The following is a 16,479-nucleotide window of genomic DNA, read 5'->3' as shown; positions in this document are numbered from 1 at the left end:
ACCTTCAGTCCAGTTGTTCTTAGAACCATTTTTCCTGCTCATTTCTAACTTCTCCATATCATCTAGAAACTTTGCAACAGAGAATCAAATTTCGACACATATAACTCTAATAAATATTTGAGGGTTGCCAAGCACACAAGAGATGGTTTTCCAGCTCTCCTAAAAACTTGTAAGTGGTCAATTTCTAAATCATTTTACAGCCCACTACCGTCTTTCTAATTCTCTCTGCCGTTTCCACTAGCTAAGATGCACAGTCATAATTCACTATTGGTTATGACAGTGAAATTGGGCCCCACTTGGTATCTTGATGAAATGATTACTTTTAGTTTATAGCCTCCTTTCGCCCTTCTTTCAAACTAAGATAACAAAACTGGCCATCAGATAAAGATATCTATAATGGCTCTCAATACCTCAGTAGAAAGATAAACACATAAGTCAACTTCAGTTTTGCAACTTAGGCTCACTGTAAAACTGAGGTAAATGTTAACTCGATAAGGCTGAGATTACAAAATAGTCCTTTATTATACTCTTTTTGTAAACTCCACCCCCAGACCCTACACATTAAGAAAATGAAAAATCTTTTTGTTCTTCCCTCCACGATGTGTAGAAAACAGCTCTCTGAGTAGAATTTCATATACAAATTGATTTGCTTCCCTTTTGTTCAATAACCTGCAGGCAGGTTAACACTTACTGTTTGGGGATGAATGGGCAATTCTCTTTTGGAACTGAGAAGGGAGGAAAACCAGCTCAACATCCCTAGTAAACAAGAAACAGAAGCTCTTTTTCACATGGTCTTATTTCCAGAGTAAAGCACACAAATTCCTAAGGCGTTCTGACCTTACTCTAATGCGGAGGTGGAAGAAGAGAGATTCCAGAGCCCTGAAGGTCAATTTGCTTCAGCCAACATGCATGGAAATGCACACATTTCACTGGGAGAAACAAGAAAGGAAAATATACAGATACAATCCTTTTAGCTACATCCACTGAAAAGTAAAAAGAAAAAGAAAAAGAAAAAGCCTTGGAGGGGGGCTTTGCCCTCAAGAAGTGTTTCTTTACAATCTAAAACCAAGCCTTCCTTGCTCCTGTTGAAGATCTTGGAATCACAGAATTCTAGAGCTGCATTGGGCTTAAAGAGCATCATTTCCAGCAGACGGAGAGACCAAAAATTCCGCTGACACCGGGCCAGTAGGAGGCAGAGCCATTTTCATCCCTGGGGCACAAGGGAAAGGGAATCTTTAACGTCCTCATGCCTAAGTCCAAAGTGTACGCTCTCCCTCCCGGGGAAATCGGAGGCAAAGCCCATCTTCTGCTCGCCCTGAGCTCAGCGATCATCCCGCCGCCCCACCTGCCCCGCTGTACATGGTCCCCATGTTCTCCATGTTCCTGGGGACCATGCCAATGTGGGAGACCCCTCCCCAAACCCATCACCCACCCCCACCAGCGTCTTTCAGCGTTTGCTAAAGGACAAGGCCGTTCCTGGAAGCAGAGAAGCAGAACTCTCAGAAAAGGCAGAAAGGAAGTCAACGTCACAAGAACTCTGTAGATGCAGATATGAATCAATCCCTAAGAGACACTGTTAAGTTTTTTTAAAAAGGCGAAGAGTGGAAGAACCGTACACTCTCGTTTGTGTCAGAAAAGACAGAAAGATTCTGTGTACATGGCTGCTTCGTCTACCTCTGAAAGGATGCCACTGGCCGCCAGTGGGGAGCGGATCTGAGCAGCTGCAAACTGGGGGGGCGGCGTGAGGGGGGCGTGAGGGGGGTGTACACCACAGGGACTGACCTTTCATTATACCCCTTTCTCTGCCTTGTGGTTTGATACTAAGCACATAAGCTACCTAGTCAGAAAACTCATTTTTTTAAACTGTATTTATACAAAATAAAAACCAAAAAAATTAATCAAACACAAACATTTTTAAATTAAAACAGATAAATATTTAAAATAAATGAAATTAAATTTTTAAAAAGATAGAGCAAAAAATAATGCCAGGGATAAAAAAAAGTCTTTGGAGGAAAGAAGTCTCAACCCAGTGACACTCACAGTTAAACCACTTCATGAAATTTCACAAAATGACTTTTGAATTTAGCAACTTCCTCTAGGCCTTAGCAACCTTGTGTTGTATACCTCTGCTGACTGTTTCAAATGAGAAGTACAGAATGATGAATGAGACAAAAATGGGGGTGAGGGGGAGACAACCACTCTATTTTTTAATGACTCGTTTGAAATAAGAAGTTAGAACTCCCTGAACGAAACTTTTCCAGTACCCCTGCTCCTTTTTCAAATGAGGCTTTCAAACCCAAGCTTTGTGTTGTTGTTTTGGTAAACAGGCTGGAGAATGGAATATCTGTAATAATATGATGGTTGCGAAATCCCCAGCACCATCCCCCAGCCAGAAGTCCTAACTCAACACTTAGAGCTCCTTTTATGCTGTGTGGACTTTCAAAACCATACTTCAAAAAAGATTAACCGTGCTCGCTTCGGCAGCACATATACTAAAATTGGAACGATACAGAGAAGATTAGCATGGCCCCTGCGCATGGATGACATGCAAATTCGTGAAGCGTTCCATATTTAAAAAAAAAAAAAAAAAAAGATTAACCACTGATAACAAAGTTATAGGCAGAGCCCCACTATTATAAGGAAGTTGGTAAATGATTAACCGAGTGCATATTTTTTGGCTAACTAAAATGGGTTAATGAGTTCATCTTGTGGCAGATGATCACGTTTCTAAGCTCTATGGGATAGTGGGCTTTTAATAAAGCACACTTTTAACCCGTATAAACTACTTGAAGTTACTTTTCCCTCTGATTATTCTCTATCCTTTGGCTATCCTGGCAAAACTACTAGAAATTGTCATTAACAAGACTGCAGCAAGTTTTCCCTCTGTCTTGTTTACTGAAAGGGTTGACTTACTTAAAATAGAAAGCTTCTGAAAAGCATACAACCAAATACTGTTATTAAATTACACAAACTGAATTCTTTTTACAAGTTGCTGCTCCAAAAAGATAGTTCCAGATTGTATCTCCTTAGATATAATCTTTCCATGAAATTTTTCTTTATAAATGTAATTCAGAGGCCATGCTTCAAAAACACTTGGGAGTACTTGGGTATACAGCACTTTTTATATATAAGTGACTTGACTGCAAACTGCAAAAGGAAATTTGTACGTGTTGTTCACGCACACTTGAGACAACTGGTCCAAAAAAATGATATTAATATCTGCCTTTATAATGGTAAGTAATGCATCTATCAACTCCACATAATGAAAACGGGAATGGAGAATTTTATATTTAAACAACCCAAGATTCACATTTAACTATCAGTAATTGGGCCATTAATTAACTCTCAAATCAGAAATTAGGCCTATTCAATCTGAAGTGTAGGGTCCAAATAATAAACAGGCCTAACCAGTTGGTAAAAAGAACTGGCTCCTAATTTTATCATCACTTAGTCATTCATTCCAGTGCAAATTATGTAAATAAAATTCCACTTCAATGGAACCAAGTTTATTTAGTTCTTCCTTTGTACTAATAAGCATACCAAGATGACTAAGATCTAGCCTCGCTCACTGCCCAAGAAGAAAGGTCATCTTTTCTCGGCCTCAGTACCTCTGCTCAAACAGCTTCCTCTTCCTGGCATATTCTGCCTGTCCTACCAGGCCTCACCCCTGCACTTTCCCCTTCTCCTTCTAAAGCAGCAGCTCCCAGGAAGCTCCCCTCACCTTCCCCAGGACAGGCCCAGGAGTGCTGAGGCCCGTGCGTGCACATTTTCTGGAGCATTGAGCACATTGCTTTACAAGAGTTTACACGTAATAAAGTAATTTACCAAGTGCGTACTGGTTTGTCTCCTAGAAGGCAGAGAGCCTAATTAACCTCTGTATCCCCCTTCTAGCCCAATATTTGGCATCCGGTGCTCCATAAGCAACTACAGAGAGAAGCCTCTCAGAATCAGGCAGGGCAGAAAGACGACAAATATCTGAGACATAAAGTAAGAGGTACCATGTGGGAAAAGAGAATGAAATATTGCCATTTGCAGCAACATGGATGGACCTAGCGTATATCCTACTGAGTGAAGTAAGTCAGACAAAGACAAATATTACATGATATCACTTATATATGGAACCTAAAAAATAATACCAACGCATTTATATACAAAACAGAAACAGACTCACAGACATAGAAAACAAATTCATGGTTACCAATGGGGAAAGGGAGGGGGGAGGGATGAATTACAAGTATGGGATTAACAGATACAAACTACTCTACATAAAATAGGTAAGCAACAAGGATGTACTGTATAGCACAGGGAATATATGTACTGTATATTCAATATATTGTAATAAGCTACAATGGAATAGAATCTGAAAAATACACATATAACTGAATCACTTCATTCTACAGCTGAAACTAGCATTGTAAATCAACTATATATTTCAATTTTTAAAAAAAGACAGAAACACACACATAACCAATATGCAGACAAGTAGATATGCATATACAAAGTCAATAAACATAATCCCTCCCACCAAAAAAAGAAGCACATACAGTATGGAGAGAGTGCTATGGAGAAACAAAGAAAGTAAAATCGGATCCATTTGGCCCTGGGGGAGGCGGGGGGGATGATCTATAAGGGGAGAGGAGAGAGCAAGGCCAGGGTTACAGAGAGCAGACAGGAGGGGATGAAAAAGGAAATGAGGATGAGGACTAATGCCAGGGAGAGGGAAAAGTGTGAGCAGAAGCTGGAAGGTGTGAAAGACGCAGTGGATCTGAGGCACAGGAAAGAACTCATCCGCTGCGCTGATGGTACAGCGCCCAGGGAAGCAGTGGCTGGGATGCAGGGCAGTGACTAGAGCAAAGTCTGCAGAGGCAGTCCTGGGTTCGAGCCCTGCCTGTGCCCCTGCCCAGCTCCCAGGCTGCCCACCCTATTTGTGTGCAGCTCCAGGAAGGACCACAAGGCTCAGGGTCAGTCGCTGGCCGCGGCCTTACCAGGACTCTGGGCCTCCAGGGGACACCTCTACCTGCCAAGCACCCACCCTGCCGCTCATCCCTGAGCCTCCTGCCCAGCACGCAGGCTTGCAGTCATGGGCTCCCGACTTCCTCCTCCTCCTCCACGACTTATCTTCCCACCACCGACCTCCCTCCCACTGCCGAGGTCCTCCTCAAAGCCCTCCCTCTGCTCTGCTTCGGAAGCCTCAGTGTCTTCCCAGCTCTCTCCCTCCGCTCTTAGCCTTGCGGGAGAACTGTCCGCCCCCAGGCGTTTGCTTTCCCATTTTACCACCACAAACTGGCAAGGAGAGAGAAGAAAGTCACTGCTTTTCCAGATTCCCCCATTGCTGCTTTGGACCATTTTTCTTCCACCATCCTTCTGTCATTTTAGAATATACTTGTAGACTAAAAGATATAAGTGCTGTATAAAATCAGCCAATTATGTGAAAGTAGCGTATCCGCCTTTACTGTGTTTGTCATTAACCTGAATAGAAAGACCTTTAAAATTGACTTCTTTAGAAAGCATTTGAATGCATTTTGTTTGGTATTGTATTTATTCAATAAAGTGTTTAAGTAGCGCCAAGTGTGAACTGGGCCCTAGGATGGTGTCGGTTGGAGGGAACGGGGTGGTGGGACTGAAAGAACAGGGCAGGCTGGCCCCCGCTCATCAGGCTCAGCTGCTGCCTCCTTTGATAAAGGGGCTAAGAGAGCTCTTCCAACGCCCTTTGAGAGGCACCATCCTTCCAGCCAGGAAGTACCTCCCTCCAGACCCCACTCAGGGTCCTAACATTAAATGAGATGCGGCCTGGAGAGCGGCTGGCTGAGTGCCTGATAGCAGAGCCTGTCATACCCTCTCTGGTCCTTCTTCATTGTCAGGATCTACCAGTCTACCTCCACCTTCCTGGAGAGTCTAGGTACCACAGAGTCTTTCTCTCCACCTCACATCCCCAGTCACCTGGGCAGCTTCAATGTTTAGGAGGACGATCAATCAAATCCCCCAGTTCTGGGCTTCCCTGGTGGCGCAGTGGTTGAGAGTCTGCCTGCCAGTGCAGGGGACACGGGTTCGAGCCCTGGTCTGGGAAGATCCCACATGCCGCGGAGCGATTGGGCCCGTGAGCCACAATTACTGAGCCTGCGCGTCTGGAGCCTGTGCTCCGCAACAAGAGAGGCCGCGACAGTGAGAGGCCCGCGCACCGCGATGAAGAGTCGCCCCCGCTCGCCGCAACGAGAGAAAGCCCCTCGCACAGAAACGAAGACCCAACACAGCCAAAAATAAATAAATAAATAAATAAATTAAAAAAAAAAAAATCCCCCAGTTCCTCGGCTTGCTAAACTGAATCGACTTTCACCCCTTCTCCCATGTCCACACCTTGACTTTCATCCTTGCCCAGGAAAGCTTCACTAGGAATCTTCAACTTAAATATCCCGGCCCCCGGCTCTCTCACTTCCCCTGCACCTGCTCCTCAAAGTCCCTCCAATCTCCAAATGCTTCCCTTTCCACTGCCATCACCTCCAACTACTTGTCAGCATCTTTCAACACCCTTACTTCTTAACGTTCCAACAACCTTCCCTGCACACGTCCAGCTATTTTACTTTCGCTCCTAGAAGGAGCTGCTGAAAGACAAAAACCACATATTGGCACAAATCCTGAAATTTTTGATTTTCAGGGCGTTGATTATACTCAGCAACCCATTAAATTGACCCCAGGCTGCTCCTTCTCTGCTCCCCCATAAAGACTACTCTAAACACCCACTCACTGTCAAAAGCCCCCGGTCCACCTCCATCCCTGCATCCTTCAGCCATGACCTCCTGCCCCACTTCACGAAATGAAAATCCGTTCACATCTTAAACCCTTCAATGCCTTCCCTTTGATGGTAGTAATGCCGCTAAACTTCAGGTAGCACAAGAATCACCCGGGCAGCTCTGTCACTCGGATATGTATTCGGATTCACTAGGTCTGAGTCAAATCCCAGAAGCATATTTGGCAATAGACACTGATGATGGTCCATCCACCAAATGTGAGGAAAATCAGTCTACAACAGGGGTCTCAAACTCCAGTCCTCAGGCCAAATCCAGCCCCTGCCTGTTTTGTGTGGCCTGCATGTTAACTACGTGTTTTTACATCTTTAAAGGGTTGGGAAAAAAATCAAAAGAAGAAAATTTCACAACATGTGCAAATTACATAAAATTCAAATTTCAGTCCATAAATAAAGTTTCGTGAGAACACAGCCAGGCCCAACGATTTACATATTGTCTATGGCTGCCCTCACAGCACAACGGCACAGTTGAGTCGTCGCAACAAAGGCTGTACTGGCTGCAAAGCCGAAAATATTTACTGTCTGGCCCTTTATAGACATAGTTTGCTTCCCCCCGGTCTGCAGGACGAAGTACAAACATCTCACCAGAGCCTCCCAGCTTCCTCATGATGTGACCCCGGCCTCCCTCCCCAACCTAGAGTCCCAACGTCTTCACCAGCCTCACCAGCCACTTCAGTGGACTCAGTTCCTTGAACGAAGTGCACAGTTTCACACCTCCCCACCTCTGTACGTGCTGTTCTTTCTACCCACTTTGCCTGACAAATACCTCTTTGGCCTTCAAGACCCGATTCGTGGTCCTCCCCACCTGTGAGATGCTCTCTGACAACCACATCTCCCCCTCCCCCCTCCCCCTCCCCCCCACCCACCCCGCTTCCACTGCGCTTAATTAATTTGTATCCCAATTATCTGTATACAGCAGTGGTTCTCAAACTTTTGGGCATCCCAGCGCCACCTAGAGGGCTCATTAAATCCTCCGCTGGCTGGGTCTGCCCCCAGAGCAGCAGATAGGGTGTCAGGCGGAGAATAACATTTCTAACAAGTTTCAAGGCTGATGCTGCTGGCCCAGGCACCACACCACACAGGAGCAACACTTCTTGACTTCTGTGTCCCCACCCCACCCAACAATGAGTTTTTCGAGGATGGACCCTATTTTATTCATGTTTGAATGGTAGCAGCCTCACCCAGTCCCAGGAATTCCTGGAACACGGCAGAAACTCAGTATTTGCTGTTTGTAGTCTAACCAAATGATGTTCCTCCCATAAGCCAATGATTTCACTATCAGACAATGAAAGGGAAATTAAGTGGGGAGAGGAGACCTAGCCTTGTAGGAACTACTGAGGCCAAAAAAATTAATGAACTGGATCTCTGCAGGACGGACATTCTGTGACCTGCCATATGCATCCTGAGCTGGGGTCAGCTGGAAAGCCCCAGGGTGGAGAGTAGATTGTTCAAGTCAGAAACCCAAGAGTACAGCCTGGAGGCAGCACCAACAGGGGGAATGTTCGGTAGAGGGCCCTCCCCACCTCTCCCACAAAGATCCATCTCTCTCCACTTTAAAAACAAGATTCTATACCAAAGTCTGATCATGTATATCATTAGCATTGGCATATACTGCTACTAATGATAAGCATTTGTTGAGCACGCTACTACTTGCTTGGAATACCAGGATAGATAAAACCTAGACTTCAAGGAGATTTTAAATTACTTTGAAACTCAGTATTATAAACCAGGCAGGATACCTAACAAAATAAGGTAACATTTTGTGTCAAGTGTCAAATATAAACCGTGTCAAAGGTAAACAGTAAATTCCACAAGAGTCCAAGGTGTCCTGTGGCTTTCCCTTCTCTGTTCCACTAAGGTACCACCTACAAACCTCTATTAGTACCTACATAGGTCTGTGAGGACATAGCACTTCTATAGGTCTTTTGTCTCCTCTATGGGCATATAAACTCTTCAAGGATAGAAACCTAGATTTTTTTTTTAAATCCCTTTATTTCTGAGACCTGACCAAGTCCCTGGCACTACTAGTGTTAAATAAATATTTAATTGATTTAATAATGACTGTGGAATGTGAGCTGAGCTTTTAACCAAGGGCAAGACTTAGATAAGAAGAGAAAATTGAGGGTTGGGCTTTCCACGAACAGGCAAAAGAACCAACCAGGTGACTGAAAGCTCCAGGCAGGTATAGAAACTGTGGTCAGAGGCCCCGGTGGAATCACCAAAACCCACTGCTGATATCACCATGAGTCGAGAGGGTCAGGCCTTCAGAGCTGGTCTTCACTGATCATGCCTTTTAAACTGTAACACAAGCTTACATAAATAGGCCTAAACCTGGACTGCTTTAATCTCAAAAACCATTTCCTGGATTCTTATCTCCTTGTCTACTTTTCCTTTGCCCCTTTTTCTGCTGATGCTAAACTGGGCGGGGGTGGGGGGGGTGGGGTTGGTGGAATTGAAATCCAGACAAAGAATCCTAATTTCATACTGAATTGATAGTTTATGCAAATAAAAACAAATTTGGCGGATTCCAGTTGGTAAAAATAGCCTTGGCACTCAGCATTCCCCACCACCAAATTGCAAATTCCTTAAAGCCAGGAATTTCTCCTCTTGCACAGCTCCTAGGATATGACCGTGTACCACACAAATTAGGAATGTCAGTATTACCGCGTCTATCCTGGTAGCTGAGTCAATTTTGCAAACTTCAAAGGCTAGGATAGTTTAAAGAGAGATCATGCCATACCTCACAACCAAAACAGAGTGGAGAGGGCATGAGCAGATGATTTAAACAAAAAAATCAAACAAAATAGGGGCTTCCCTGGTGGCGCAGTAGTTGAGAATCTGCCTGCCAATGCTAGAGGACACGGGTTCTGAGCCCTGGTCTGGGAAGATCCCACATGCCGCGGAGCAACTAGGCCCGTGAGCCACAACTACTGAGCCTGCGCGTCTGGAGCCTGTGCTCCGCAACAAGAGAGGCCGCGATAGTGAGAGGCCCGCGCACCGCAATGAAGAGTGGCCCCCGCTCGCCGCAACTAGAGAAAGCCCTTGCACAGAAACGAAGACCCAACACAGCCAAAAATAAATAAATAAATAAATAAATAAATAAATTTATTTAAAAAAAAAAAAAAAAATCAAACAAAATAGTCATCCTCAGTTCTTTGCCCGAGCTCCACATCTGCTCGAAAGAAACTCATTCTAGAAACGCAGTTTTCAACAAACTCATCTGTGAGGCACCTGTGAAGGCCCCTAAGTCATCCATTTCCTATACTCTGGATCTGAACTGCTGTGCTCTAGTCTCTAATTAAATAAGATGATTTTGCTTTTAACATCTTTAGGAGGAGGCTAGGCTAGTAAAAGTCCCTGGAAACTAAAACCATAGACTTTTCCTGAGTATAGTCACAATTGCACACAGGCTCCCCCCATAAGCTAACAGAACAGATAAATGGAAGAATCAGATGAAAAATAATTAAAGACAGCCACTATGGAGAATAGTATGGAGGTTCCTTAAAAAACTAAAAATAGAGCTACCATATATATGATCCAGTAATACCACTCCTGAGTATATATCCAGAGAAAACCATAATTTGAAAAGATACATGCAACCCCAATGTCCATTGCAGCACTATTTACAATAGCCAGGACATGGAAGCAACCTAAATGTCCATCGACAGACGAATGGATAAAGAAGAGGTGGTACATGTATACAATGGAATGTTACTCAGCCATAAAAAAAAAAATGAAATAATGCCATCTGCAGCAACATGAATAGACCTAGAGATTGTCATACTGAGTGAAGTAAGTCAGACAAAGACAAATATCATATGATATCGCTTATATGTGGAATCTAAAAAAAATGGTACAAATGAACTTATTTACAAGACAGAGTCACAGATATAGAAAACAAACATGATTACCAGGGGGAAAGGGTTGGGGGAGGGATAAATTGGGAGATTGGGACTGACATATACACACTACTATTTATAAAATAGATAACTAATAAGGACCTACTGTACAGCACAGGGAACTCCACTCAATACTCTGTAATAACTTATATGGGAAAATAGTCTAAGAAAGAGTAGATATATGTATATGTATAACTGATTCACTTTGCTGTACACCTGAAATTAACATAACATTTAAATCAACTATACTCCAATAAAAAAAAAGAGTTCTTCACTCACATGGTAGAATGCTCAACAGATATTTCAGGTTTTGCAAATAATAAACAACTTGACACAGGGAGACCCAGAAGCCAAAGACATTCTCACAAGTGCAATCAATACAGAAATTACAAATATACGTGTGAAATGTTAAGACGTTAAGAAAAGGATTCACTATCTTTAAGTGGCATATGAAGAACCACTTGGGCAACTTGAGGTATATGTTTTATCATTGTTAGCAAATCGCAGGCCAATAAAAAGTCACTCTTTAATGGGCCAGGAGCAAACATGTATCAAGGACTGGGCTCTTATCCTAGGACTGTCCTCCAGACCTGGCTCCACTTTTCTCTTCCCAATTTTGTGCCCCAGGGGGAGACCCTGCAGACCACATCGCCCAGGTGCCCCAGGCCAGCCACCCACTGGGGGCCACTGCAAGAGATGGAAGGGCCAGGGGATGGGGAGCAGAAGGGCTGCGGTTCTCTCTCTGCTTCCCCCCTGTATCCTGGCAACAGGACTTTCTCCCCTTTCCCTTGCCCAGGTCTTGGTACCTGAACATCCTTTATTGGTTCCCTTAATGCCACCCACACCTCTCTAAGTAGTTCATGAAAGTTTCTTCATTGCTATCCATTGAGTTGAACTGTTTCCTGCCAGGACCCTGTCTGATACAAGGACCGTAGGGCATTTAATATCTATATAAAATGTCTCAACTCCAAAAGGTAGGTCTTTTTGTCGTCTCGCATTTTACACGTGAAGACACTGAGGCGCCGGGAGGGTAGAATACCAGCCAGCAGTCATAAAGGAAGTTTTCTGGCAGAGCCCAAATTACCCCCAAGTCAGTCTAACAACTAAAAAGCCCTTGAAAGTACGAGGGAGAAAAACACATCAAGCTTCCAAACTCTCAAGCCACAGTTTAGCCTCAAACCACATTATTTATGGTTTGGGATTCTCCCTCGGCCTGAAATGAGCCAGCTGGGGCATTGCCCTTTAAGTGCTTCTTCCACCGAGAGTCGCTTAGATTTGACCCTGCTGGAGGGCAGTGGGGTTTCCTAAGATCTAAGAGATCACAGGTGCTCCTTCCTTGCCTATCGCCCACATCTTTCCTTCAGTTCATCCCAGAAATCCCTCCCTTCCTGCCTTAAACATCCCACAGGCTCTCTTGTTCTTTTTTATAAATTAAAACCAGAATTCCTTTGCCAGAAATCCAGGAGATGGAGGATGAGGGTGGACGCAGTTACAAAGCACTTAATAACATCATCCTAGGCACCTCTCAGTCGCCAATCTCTGGGATTCATTAACAATCTAACTCTTTCCATACAAAAAAAACCTCCCTGGATTCCTCTTCTCTCTAGCTGTGCTGAATTGCTGAAAATGGAAAATGCAATTAAAATAAATTGTGATGGAGAGTAGAGGGGTAAGTACCAACAAACTCCCCTGAAGGAAATTCAGCTCTGAGTTATATTTCATTTCAGGGCTGAAGAATTTGCTATTATTTCTGCCTTTGCAGGTCCCTGGCAGTCACTACACCCTCACTACAAGAACAGGCGTTAGCAGCTGATACCTCTCCCAATTTCCTGACCGTCTGGGTTTTACAACTGATGGCCGACAGTCAGATCAGGTGGAGTTCTGAATCAGATGCTCAGAGAGAGCCAGGTGGGAGGGTGGCTCAGTAAACAGCATCTGAATCAGGGAAACATCTAGGTCTCACTTCCTCGTTGCTGAGGGAATGTGAGTGGAAAGAGCAGCAGGGAGACCCTTGTTTGAAGGAAAGAAGAATTTTTTAAAAGATCACTAGCGGGCCCTCCTCCAGCATGCCTTACCCAATTCCATTTAAATAACATACAGCTGACCCTTGAACTACATAGGGGTTAATCTGTCTATAATTTACTGTCGGCCCCTTGTATCTGTGGTTCCTCGGAAGCTGCGGATTCAAGCAACCTCGGACGGTACAGTACTGTAGTATTTTCTATTGAAAAATATACACATGTAAGTGGGCCCATGCAGTTCAAACCCGTGTTGTTCGCGGGTCAACTGTATACTTATTGACTCACTGCTAAATACAGGGCCTATCTAGCCTGCAGCACCTAAAGAGACAAGAAAAGGGGTTAAGATAACCTCAACCCTCGGGAAAATTTCTTACCTGGAATTACTGTTGTTTGCTGCCATTTTCAGTTTTAATGGTAGCAGACAGTTGCTGGACAGTCCAAATACCTGCAACAGTGCCTCTCTTCTCCCACTAACCTGTCCTACTAGGGAGCCTGGACCCCCGAGGGTAGACTGACTGAATAACCTAAGGCCCTCGGAAAACCACAGCATCCTGTGTCCCTCCTCCCTAGCCGATGTTGATCACAGGTGGTACAAAATAACTGTCAACCCGATTTCACAAGCCTCACTGCCGAAAACCCAGGTCTCTCATTCAAAAGCTATAGGCTTTTGCTTATAGATCACTCAGGTTCAGTTTCTAAGTAGGTTCACCTAACTTAAAAATAATAAAGACTTGACTACACTGATGAAAGAAACACTTGAGTCATTTATCAGAATGTTTTAGCCCTGGGTTACAGGAAACGAGGAAACCCAAAACTTCAAACAAAACAAAAAAAGTTTATTCGAACCTTCTGTGCAAGGTATACCAATATTTTTCACACTTACAGGAGAAAAACATCAATCGAAAACCAACAAACAAAATTCCACCTGTCTAGTTTGTAGCAGTGAAATCTGCTATGGGGGTGGGGACGGAGGTAGATAACATCCCCCCCGACCCCCCCGCAGGCTTCACGCCCGCTCCGGCTCGGGGGGAGGGTTCCCGCGGGCCGCCCGCCCGCCGTTACCTGGTCCAGAGGGATGCCCAGAAGCTCGCTGAGCGGGTGCAGACAGGTGGAGCCCGTGGTGCGGTAGGAGAAGCTGGGAGGAGGCTCTGCTGCCATCCTGCATCTTCGGGAGGCGGCAGCCCCGGCCCCAGGCCGCGCCACCCCGCTCGGCGTCCTCCCGCCCGAGTGCGCGCGGGCGGCTGTCCCGAGGGCCGCGCGGCCGCCTGGCTCGCGGGGACCGAGCGGCGAGCCGGAGGACGCGACCCAGCGCAAACTCTCGGGGCGCAAACTTGGCGTTGGCGCAGTGGCCGCGGGCGCGGCAGGAGGGCTGCGGCCGAGAGCGCTTGCTTCCCGCTCCCCTCCTCTCGCCGCTCATTGGCCCGGCCGCCCGGGACTGCCCGGGAGGAGGGAGGAAGGGAGGGAGGAAAAGTGGGGACTCGGAGCCCGGCCCTCAAGCGCCACCCGGCCCGCCCTGCCCAGGCCGACCCGAGAGGGAAAGCGACGACAAGGGCGCCGCCGCCTAGCCCGGCGCCTGGTGCGCGCGGCCCCGGGGGCGGGAGGAACCTCTGCTCTTCCTTCTCCCGAGCTCCCCATCCTCCCTCCCCGCCACAAGAAACGACCTCCACCCCGGTCACCCCGGCGGGCTCCCTGCGCCAGGGAGCGCCCTGACCCCACCCCGTTCTGGTTCCGCCGCAGCGTCGGCACCCCGGCCCTCCCGGTCCCCGCGCCGGCTAAGATTTCCTGCGCTTTCCTTGTAAGGCTTCTCCCTCGCAGTCCTTGCGGCAAAGGGTTAATCTGCCAGGGGCTCGAAGCCCAAGGACACCCCAGGGCTTCCAGCCAGCACCCCAGCACCCAGCCTCCTCTCTCTCCTTACAAGCCTGTGGGCAAGATATAGTTTCCTCCACTCTGATCTGACACGGTCTGTGTCTCACAGGCGCAGACACTAGGACTGCTAGCTTCTGACCATTAATGTCCGGCCCTTTGGACTGTGAATTCTTTTTACCCCTATAAGAAACGGCGCTACTGTTATGTGCATTCTGATCAGCTTTTGCCAGAACCGGTTCTAAAAAGATGTACCTGGCCCCTGCACTTCTCTGTCCTCAGACACCCAAGTGTATCACTGGCACTTGGAAAACTTTCAGTTGATTAATAGGTTTTGAGAATCATAAAGTCTTGATCCTTTCCAAGAACTGTTGTATGCTCGCTGATGAAGAAGGCTTTCAGGAAAGCAGGAAAGCAGGAAATCAGATGGGTAGGAAAAAAACAAAAAGCAAAGAAAACTGAGTTGGTGTCAATCCCTAGGCTTCACCAGGTAACCAAGCCCAAAGCTTTGCATCAGCAGTTTCCTGGGAGCTGGTAGTAGCCACAGAGCCATGGATTAGTTGGTGGAGAATCCGACCAAACAGGGGGCCAGTAACTTCGGGGCAGAACTAACATTGTAATCAACGTGGCCTCCAGCTTCAAATCCAACTGAAGGCCTGTCAGACAGTCACAGCAACTTCCCCTCCAAGGCTGGGCCTCACCCTGGCTTTCTGGAAGAGTTTCATCACCAAAAAGCTGCACAGAACTTTAAATGGCCGGGCCAGAGTTTCTCAACTCATGTCCCCTGTTGAGGAGCAAAAAACATGACCCCACCACTCCCTGTCCCCATGGAGATTTTATAGGAGGCCACCACCACCAGATGACAATCTGCTTTTCACACCACACACACATATACACACACTCACACACACATACATATACACACACTCTCACACACACACACACAGACATATGCTTGAGGATCAATTAGGCTAGACAGGCTCATTAAATATCACACAGTTCTAGAAACTGACCAGAATTGAAGCAATGTTCCTCTTATCTTGAGCAAAATGACAGCTTACATGAGGTGACTGAGGGCAGAAGGAGCTTGAAAGCGTTGTTAAAAAAAAAAAAAAAAAATCAACACTTAAATGTGAACTGCCAGAAAAGAAAAGTCGGCCAGTTTGGGTAGTATTTATGAAGCAAATGCTCAGACCACTCATAATTTTCCACAAAGCTATGCTCTTCAGACTTCAAAAACTAGTCTTCACATTGGTGTAGGTTTAAAAACAGACGATTAGCCCTACACGGATTTTCTTCTGCTCAACAAAACACAGATTATCATCTAGTCTAAAATTTTCCCTTAAAAATGGAGGAACTACGCTTAGATCTTGAAAACAAAACATCACAGAACTTAAATCTTAATAATTCTGTTTTACTGATACTGTAGTACAATTAATGTTAAAGAACTATTAGGTGATGCAGCATCAAGAGAATGGATCAGTTACACTATAGGTTAATTCAGCTGGCTTCTGGAGGATGGGACATGATTCTAAGATGTATAAGAGCTGTACCATGGACTCACCACTCTTTTCCTTCCCCTTTATCTCTGTTTCCATCAGAGATAAATTCATAATAATAATTATTACATGTTAGATATACCTTTTAAAAAGCTCTCTCATTTACCAGTGACAATAACCCACGTGGTTGTTATTATAATCTCTATTTTATAGATGAGAAGTCTGGAGTTTGGAGAGTTTAAGTATCTTGGCTGTGTTTAGGGAGGTTGAATAAAACATGCCTGTCTGATTCCAGAACCTGGGCACTCAGTCACTATGCCACGTTGCCTTCTCTAAAACAAAACATTTCTCTCTTTATCAAGAGGCCCACTCATACACCCACAGGCCTGTCATTC

The 16,479-nt window shown here is 45.5% G+C and overlaps 1 protein-coding gene and 1 non-coding gene across 5 annotated transcripts in view; one reads left to right on the top strand and one right to left on the bottom strand.

Annotated features, from left to right (window-relative positions):
- The window catches only part of MBOAT1 (membrane bound O-acyltransferase domain containing 1), a 108,563-nt gene extending 94,241 nt beyond the window's left edge, over nt 1-14,322 (bottom strand). The window contains exon 1 of one of the 4 annotated variants that reach the window (XM_057555322.1): nt 13,785-14,322. In XM_057555322.1, the coding sequence (XP_057411305.1) occupies nt 13,785-13,880 (96 nt within the window). In that variant the 5' untranslated portion in view covers nt 13,881-14,322. The remainder of the gene's footprint in view (nt 1-13,784) is intronic. The other 3 variants (XM_007197152.2, XM_007197153.2, XM_007197151.2) reach the window with 3 other exon arrangements.
- Nucleotides 2,469-2,575, top strand: LOC114235881 (U6 spliceosomal RNA). Its single transcript, XR_003621957.1, has one exon. It is a non-coding gene; the product is annotated as a U6 spliceosomal RNA (small nuclear RNA).
- Nucleotides 14,323-16,479: the final 2,157 nt, after the last annotated feature.

Source organism: Balaenoptera acutorostrata, chromosome 10 (genome assembly GCF_949987535.1).
Source record: "Balaenoptera acutorostrata chromosome 10, mBalAcu1.1, whole genome shotgun sequence".
In the NCBI taxonomy this organism is placed as follows: domain Eukaryota; kingdom Metazoa; phylum Chordata; class Mammalia; order Artiodactyla; family Balaenopteridae; genus Balaenoptera; species Balaenoptera acutorostrata.
Note: the sequence above shows the minus strand (reverse complement) of the source record. Positions and strands in the feature narration are given on the sequence as shown.